Source organism: Atractosteus spatula, chromosome 2, assembly GCF_055471065.1.
Source record: "Atractosteus spatula isolate fAtrSpa1 chromosome 2, fAtrSpa1.hap1, whole genome shotgun sequence".
Taxonomy (NCBI): Eukaryota; Metazoa; Chordata; class Actinopteri; order Semionotiformes; family Lepisosteidae; genus Atractosteus; species Atractosteus spatula.
In genome coordinates, this window is record NC_142707.1 from 13,617,105 (window position 1) to 13,625,862 (window position 8,758).

Genomic DNA, 8,758 nt, shown 5'->3' on the forward strand with positions numbered 1-8,758 from the left:
GTTCGGCTGACCTGTGATCTTTTAAATTTGTTGCTGGCCTCACTCACAGAAGGAACCAAATCATCTCAATAAATAAATAACCATTGTTCCTTCTGGTGAGCTGGCGAAGTGTGTTACAGGGGAACACAGCATTTTAAAGGCTTTGGAACGCCAGTTTATGCAATGTCATCTGGCTTTTGAGGTTCACCGTATACGTATAAAGAGTGGAGCCCCTCTCTCTGTCTGAGCAGTGTGGTTCTGAACCCTCTCTCCCACAGCCCTGCTCCCTGACGGAGAGGAAGAAGAGCCGCGTGGGCTCAGTAGTGATGCCATACATCATGTCCTCAACGCTGCGCCGCCTGTCCACCGTGTCCACGCTGTCCACCGCCTCCTCGGGCCACTCCAGCGGCTCCGGCTCCTCCGACGGCACCCCTTCCCGGCCCTGCTCGCAGGAGTGCGTGTCCCCACTCTCTACCAGTGTCCCCACTCTCCCTCAGCCTTCAGCTGTTTTCCTCTCCAGTGTCCAGGGCAGCAGTGCCTCTCCGTCTGTCTGCCCCTTAACTTGATTTCTCCTCATCTCGACTTGTTCTAGTGTTTCTTCCTTTTTTCCTCCATCCTTCGGTTCCTCTCTTGCTAGCGAGACTAGGAAAAGAGGAAGAGAAGGATCAGGGACCCGACTGGGGGACCCTGAATCTTGAAACATCCTCTCCTCTTAAGAGGCAAAGTCAGGTTCCCCCAGTGCCTGTCCACCTCTATCTCTCTTTCTCTTTTTCTCTGAAACTTTCTGTCAGCACTCCCCCATGCTGCATCTCTCCCTCTTCTTTGACTGCTGTTTTTCAGGGTCTGCCCTGCCTTTCTCTTTTACCCCATTTCTCTCGTCACCCGTCTGGTTCTCCCTGTCTCCGGCTCTCCTTCTCCACCTCTCTTCAGTTTAGCCAGAGTTCGTCTCTCTCTTTCTCTGTCCCCAGCTCTCTGCTCTCCCGAGGCAGCGACAGGAGAGCCTCGGTGCTGTCCCGCTCCGAGGAGGACAATAGAATCGGCCGCAAGAACCGGAGGGAGTGGAACATCAGTAAATCCCAAGTGCTGATGGAGAGACTGCCAGATGCAGACGGGGTAACGAAACCTCGGTGATAAGTGGGGCAATAGAGTTGGATTGCCAGAGCATTACTGTGGCCGAATTCCAGTCGCGTATTGGATTACACAAAGGTGTTGTAGCTAGAATTCTGCTAGAGGATTTACCTTGTGTAGAAATGTTCTCATCACATAGCTTCTGCAGGACAGCCACACAGAACATTATCCAGTTTTTAAATAAAAGAAACTTGAATACTGCTTTTCTGGACACTCCACTCAAAGAGCTTTACAGGTAATGTGGACTTCCCTTCACCATCACCAATGTGTAGCACCACCCGGATGATGCTCCAGTCCGCTCACCACACACCAGCTCTCAGTGGGGAGGAGAACAGAGTGATGAAGCCAGTTCAGAGATGGGGATTATTAGGAGGCCGTGATTGGTAAAGGCCAGGGGGGAATTTGGCCAGGACGCCGGGTTAACACCCCTACTCTTTTCGAGAAATACCCTGGGATTTTTAGTGATCAAATAGAGTCAGGACCACAGTTTTACGTCTCATCCAAAGGATGGCACCTTTTTACAGTATGGTTTTCCCGGCACTAACTTGGGGCATTAGGACCCATACAGACTGCAGGGTGAGTGCCCCCTACTGGTCCCACTAACACCTCTTTAAGCAGCAACCTTAGTTTTTCCCAGGAGGTCTCCCATCCAGGTACTGACAAAGCTCACACCTGCTGAGCTTCAGGGAGCTGCCATTTGTGAGTTGCAGGGTGATATAGCTGCTCTCTGGTTTTCTCAAGAAGACTCACAAACTTGTTAAAGGTGACAGAGCTTGAACATAATAAACTTGATTATACCTTAACAATTAAACCTTTAGGATTTATCAGTGTGTGTTTAACCTCTGTGACAGACAGTGTAGGTTATTCTAACGGGTTTACCTGGTGAAAGTATAGTTTGTAGGCACACTTCAGTGAGGAATAAGGAAGTTTTACTAAGTGTAGGTGTGGGCATGTTGTCATCCTTATATGTCTCAAAGAAGAGCAAATCTCTGACTCTAATGTTGTGCCCTCTCCATCACAGACCCCTCCAGAGAGGCCTCAGAGACCCAAAAGCTTGCAGTTTGGGGACCGGCGAGTGACCCTGTCCCTCTTCCAGGGGGGATCCTCTCAGCTCAACTTGTCCAACCCCCTCAGCCCCCTGCCCCCCTCTCCTCACACACCTCGCAGTTCCAGTAAGTACGTCCTAGAGTGCTCACAGGGAATGGAAGTAAGAATGTCCATTGCAGAGCACTTTAATCTATTTCATAGAAGCAGATATGTCCTTTAATGTCAGAAGTGTGCAGATTTACTCAAAACAAAATTCTGAGTTTGAGTTTGAATTATCCAAAAATAGTTTTGAGAAAACATGCAAGAACGTGCAGTTTATTAAACCCCAAATAGCTTAAACCAATGGCATATGCAATGGCAATCCGATCTGATCAGATTTTTGTTGTATCTGATTTGGATTAGCCAGTTGTGCATATTGCACATATCAGTTCAGACCCACAAATCTCACAACCACACACGGAGAGAATAAGGACATGTAAGCTAACACTTCAGACTTCCCTCCTTCAAGCTGTTTGTGTCTCAGTAGGTCACAGGCAGCACAGCCCTGTACCAGAGGATCAGGGCTGAATCGAGGAGAGATGTCTCCTTCACCAACAGCACAGCTTACATCCAAGCGTCCAGCAGACTGCAGGGGGTGCTGTGTCTTGTTGAGAGCAAAGAGTGCCATGTAACTTCAGGCACAGATTTGACACTCAACTGCATATTCTTAATTTTATTTAGGACCTTGTTTCCAATGTGGAATCTGGACCCTACATAAATGCAGTATTGATGATCAAGTGGCCAGAAATATAGAGTGTTGTACCAGTCCTAATGCAGGATTACCTACAGGGTGATTATAAAGTCATCTCTGGGAAACTGCATTCACACTGAAAATGTGTGAGCTGTGAGCATGTACTTAGCAGTGCAAAAAGCATTTGCCCCCAGGTGGTGCTGTATCACTATAGTTGTGAATCCTTTCCTGAATAAGAACCTGTATATAATTTGTGATGTTACTGACTGCGAGCCCTGGACTGTCCATCTTGCATTTCTTCCAGAGGAGACAAGTGCACTCAGGCATCTGTAAGAGGCCTGTTCCAGTTAAACAACAAATAAATAAAAACTAACAGTAATCAAGTACATGTGTGTGCCTCTACAACAGTGCACGAAATAACAAATGCAAACAATAACAAATATGAAATAAATAAAATCCACATAAATAACTAATATCGAATCCTCAAAACTTGTAAAAGCTGCATTTGTAAAAGGACTAATGTAAAATAAATAGAGCGCAGATGCTCTGCAACTTGAAAACAAAGCTAACCCATCCTGTTAGATCAGATACATTTGTCTATCTCATGCACCTGGTGAAATAATCACCCAGAGCTGTCTGATCGGAGGTTACATTTTTAAAAAAAACGAGTGCGCTCCAAGTGCCTGCAGTGTAGAGGTCTCAGGTGTGTCAGTGGAATCAAAAGAGATTCACTGAGTGCATTTTCAGCAGTGAACAAAATGTTTAAACACTTCAGTTTAGTGACACAAGCTCACATTTATTTTTTTCATTAAAGTTGCTGTCTGTTTCAGTTATTTCTTTCAATATTGGTGCTTATATCTTTATAATCATGTGGTGTGCCACAGGAAGGTAAGGATGTAAAAATCTCAATCTCACACGGATGTAAAAGCTTCATTTTCTCCTGTGGAAGGCTCAACAATGGCATTCATCACATAACTTGTTGTAGATACATCTGTATAGGTAGCGGAGACAGATAAAGTTAAATATTAGTCCTGAGGTATAGAGAGGAGTGGAAGAAAGACGTGTTGCTTAGGATGTAGACCTATATTACTTTTAACAAACTGTCTGGTCTAGTGTCGTCATCATAAGGAACTGAATATTTTTATCCCGTTTACCTTAATGTGAGTAAATTTACACAGGAAGGCAGGTGGGCATGAAACAATATTTAAATAGTATCTCCAGGTTTGCTTTTGTGATTCATCAGTACGCAGTTTGTGTAGGAGCCGGAGCTCATAAAATCTCATTGCCCCCAGTGTGTCTGGAGGACAAAACGGAGATGAATTAATTCAGCATGATGTCCTGTTCAAGGAGCCCTTGGGTCTAGATAATTAGAATCCTCTTTTTCTGTTAGCCTTCCTTTCAAAAAAGGATTGTTGTTGAAGAGCACTTGTTTCAGTGAAAATCCTTCAGTATGTGTTAGTCATGTGTGCCAGAAAACAGGATTTACTGCAGTTGTGTAAAACAACTCTTTTTTTTCTTTCCTTCATTAGCATCCTGAAAGCTCTTTTATAGGAAGTGGGTCATGGTCTCCATGCCTCCAGCATCAGAGATGCCTTTGCCTTTTATAAAAGAGTTTTCATGTGCTCACCTCACAAAAAAAAACATTGTAATAAAAAAGACAAATATGAGATTTCTGCTCTTTGGGACTTTGTTGGCCATTACTGTAGTGTTTTCATTCAGGTGCACAGGTGTAGGCCAGTGGTGCCCAGTCCTGGTCCTGGTGAGCCACACACCTGCTAGTTTCTGTTCCAGCTGAGCCCTCAGGTACACAATCAAACCCTTCATTAAGATTTACCTGCACTGTTTGTCCCCAGCTCTTAAACATGTTGGAACTTTAACTATTGTATTTGGTGAGTTAAATAAAATCCCAAACTTGTGACTAGAAACAAAATGCAAATATTCAATTGAAACAACTTCTTAGATCAATTAAGGGTTCATTTATCTAATTAAGGTGGGATGGGATGAAAACCAGCAGGTGTGTGAGTCACCAGGACCAGGATTGGGAACCACTGGTGTAGGCAATGCTACTTTCTCCAAAAGATCTGGAAAAAAAAAAGCTTTCGGTATGCTTCCGGTCAGTTGAAGTGCCTTCCTTCTGTGCAGGTTACACGTCTCTTCAGAGTGATGGTGATTTGAGCTCGGACCCCCCAAGCACACCTCCCCCCATTCCTTCAAAAAGACACGCCAATGAAAATGACAGCCCCCGGAACTCAGCAGAGGTAAGCCAGCAATGGAATTACCCCTTTGGGCCTGTTTTCTTTGATTCCTCTAGAGAACTAAGCTGATGCACCCCTTTGGAGAAATTGATCTAGTGCTATAGAGCCATACAAATTCACCTTTCCTTCTGCACGTCAGCTTTTATTTATAGCCTGGGAGTACGCAGAGACCTCATCTTCAGTGCCTGTGCAAGTGATCACATTGATACAAGGCAGAATGTCACCAATGGAGCGAATGTCATTGTACTAGCTACTTCTTCATCTCTCTCGTGTCTTTTTTTAGTTTGTGCCCCCGCTACCAGTGAAAGGGGATACCAGACCACCCCCGCCGCCTCCCAAAACGCGCAAGTCCGTGGTCTCGACGTTTGAGCCCAGTCCGCAGTGAAGGGGGGCGTCGGTCCTGATGCTGGGATCGTCCATGTGAGCGGTTGTGTGAGGAATATCAAGCCCTGTGTCACCCTCTCCGTCCCTTCCCTCCCTTCATCTGACTACAGCGATTAGCGAGGAGCAGTGGGACCTGAGAGAGAGGGTGGGAGGGTGGAGAGCACATCTGGAGGAGAAAGTGTCCTGGGACGCTGAAATTCTTTTCTGTCAGTGAAGTGGCCTCCCTCTGATGGTTCCCACAGAGCACGGCCTGTCCAGGTACTGTACACGGCTGGACAAACAAGAACAGCTTGAAGTCGACCGAAGTGTTTTTAGTTGAGATTCCGTCAGAACCTGAGTTTTGACATTTTTAAAAATAATACACAGTCTTCTAAGGATGCCCAAGACTGCAAAACAAAACAGTTGTGAAATAATTTATAAATATACTACACTGTAAATAATCGGGGTCGGGAAATGACTAAATTCATTTGGAAGCTTTTTTTTGTCCAGTTTTCAGCAGCCACAGTCGACAAATTAAAACTCAGGTCACTTGATGTGAATCCTGGAAGCACTGCATATGGTTACTAAGTCAACAACCGGAGCTTTAAATCACTGCAGTGCAAACCTCCCTTTTATCAATAATGGATTCTACATTTTCAAGTTCTGTGTAAAGAGTTCTTACGTTCTTACAGAATGTTTGTTACTCCACACACCTCCTTAGCAGCCCGACTCCCTGGAAGACTTCCCTGTTGTCAACAGTGATTGAAGAACCTTGCAGTAATGTGTTCTTATTTTAATCGGTTTGCAAAGGCCTCCAAATGTGGGATTTTAATAGTGTTTGGAAAAGGAGTGAAGGGTTTTATGCAAAGCAGGAGCTTCAATAAATGTTTCCAGGCACTCATTTCATTCAGTGTAATAACTTAAATAGTGTAAGTGTAACTTATGATTTTTTGTCATGCTGGTGGCTTGCGAAACACAGTATTGGCGGTCCCAAAAGGACAAGTGCGCTATCTTCGTGTCCGAACCCACAAGTTCCCTTTCCATGTGACATCACATGCCTTGGTTTGGCTTTGAAAAATGGTGGCACAATGAAATCGACTGGTCGACGGTAGCCAAGTTACAGTAAATGCTGCAGTGTGACAGAATATCTCATAAGAAATGCAAAACAGGAGAACAAGATGAGTTGAGAGACAATCATAAAAGGCAGGATGATTTTTTTTTGGCCTGGGGTGTGTAATGGTCCTTACATATGGCATTCCACCCTCTGGGGCTCATTTTATTCACTCATTTTGCTCACCTCCGATAAGCCTATAATTAAAATGAGACGCAGTGTGTGGTGTTCAATGTCTGTATTCCTCGACTTCAGAAAAGCACTTTGGCCAAAAACATGGCATGGTAAGAAATAGACAAAAAAACATTTTAAGCAGTTCATGCTGCATTTTAAATGAGGCATTGTACCAAACCTCCACTCACATGCTTTTAAATTCTTTCAAGACATACTAAAGATATTTTTGGAATAGCTTTCTCTTAGGCTAGTGCTTAAGATGCTTTAATTACCTCATTTATTAAACAAAGATAATCAAAACATGCACTGGATTTCAATCTAAATGTGATTTTGTGTTTGTCTTAAGGGAAAATGTGTGTTTGTATAAATGTAATGTTTTCCTACAAACAAATGGACTCGTTTTGTGTGGGTCTTGATGTCACTGTGTAGTTTATGCACAAGTGCCCTGGATCAGATGCCTGATGTTTTTATCTCCCTGACTGTCACTGATGATCTGTCTGATAAAAATGTTTGGTTATGCATCAGCCTATAGGAAGGTTTGCGAGTCTCTGTCTGATATTAAACTGTCCTCTTCAACACTGGATCCTTGAATGCTGAATGTGCACAAATTAAATTCAAGGTAATCTCCGTCTTGCAAGGAAATCAGGATATATGCAGTAAAATGAAGTATTAAAAAATTAATACTAATTCAATCACATCAGTACCACAATCGACAAAATGCTATTTGTATAAGGGACCTAGCCTTACAAATGATACAGGCTTTTTGATTTATTGTTCCTTTGCTTTACTTGTGTGTCTTTCTCTTTGTCGAACTAAAAAAGTTTCCAAGGTCGTCGTCAAGGAAACAAAGCAGGCTTACAAAATGTGTCAGTTTTGTAGCTGGAATCTCTCAAGGGACCAAAATGAACCAAACCTATATCATGGGGTAAAAATTGTATTTTGCAGAAAAAAGAAAGGAATGTAAAACAGGGAGATGGCAGGTAGGAGTTGCTAGAAATGAGCAGTTCGGCTTTGGAGGAAAAGCATGTCAAAACACTGATTTATTTTGGTATATTTTTATTTGTAATGTCAAACAGTCAGAATAAAATAATTTAACAACCAAAAACAGTGACCACTTTGTTTATTTTACCTCATGGAGTGCTGTTGAGAAAATCAATTTCAACATCTGTCAGTGTTAGGCTTTTTAATGCTGTTTATATGCAAATGAATCTATCAATGTGAGCTTCGATACCTTTTAGGGATATCACATGCCGCAGAAGAAACCTTTATCACTTTAGAGAAACAATTCATTTGCCAGCGATCTCTTTCACACAACCCTTTTCCATTATGGCTTCTCTAGAACAAGAGTTGGCAATTTAATTCTGAAAATATTTTTTAGAACAAAGTGCAACACACTACAATTAGGGTAACACCCTTAATAACTTATCAGCGGGTTATTAACTGGAAGGTTTGATTTGATAAAAACCAAAACAGGAATAATACCAAGATATTAAAGGGATCAATAGAACAACTGGATGCAGTATAATTGTTTAGAGAGGAAAAAAAACTAGTCATGAAAGTTTCAGCAAGAGAGGGTTGAAAAAAGGGAAATATACAATAAACGGGGGATGAATAATCAAGTGGGTGATGTTTCTTTAAAAATTCAATTGCCGTGTTGAGCTGGGGGTGGAGGTGACTTGGGCTCAGGATTTGAAACTGCCCACAAAATATGTGAGAGAGAACACTGTTACAGTGTAGCCAGATAGGATATACTGGCATACAGAGACACCTGCAGAAAACATTAGGGTTAAATATGTCATTCAAATGTAGTTTAGTAAAAGTTTGACCTTTTTATCCTTGTAGTAGGTAATATCAAAATTGTAGGGACAGTGATGCTGGGGAGAAGAGAGTCTCCAGTTCGCTCATACTGTATGTTCATCAGACCATTGCACCTGTGCAGCCACAGATGTGCACAAGAGCAGTAATACATAG

At 42.9% G+C, this 8,758-nt stretch overlaps 1 protein-coding gene across 2 annotated transcripts in view; it reads left to right on the forward strand.

The window, feature by feature from the left end:
• The window catches only part of dock5 (dedicator of cytokinesis 5), a 76,494-nt gene extending 68,602 nt beyond the window's left edge, over positions 1-7,892 (forward strand). For both annotated transcript variants that reach the window (XM_088908719.1, XM_088908720.1), the window contains exons 48-52: positions 258-433; positions 948-1,092; positions 2,129-2,279; positions 5,027-5,142; positions 5,423-7,892. In XM_088908719.1, coding sequence (XP_088764845.1) covers positions 258-433; positions 948-1,092; positions 2,129-2,279; positions 5,027-5,142; positions 5,423-5,524 — 690 coding nt within the window. In that variant the 3' untranslated portion in view covers positions 5,525-7,892. The remainder of the gene's footprint in view (positions 1-257; positions 434-947; positions 1,093-2,128; positions 2,280-5,026; positions 5,143-5,422) is intronic.
• Positions 7,893-8,758: the final 866 nt, after the last annotated feature.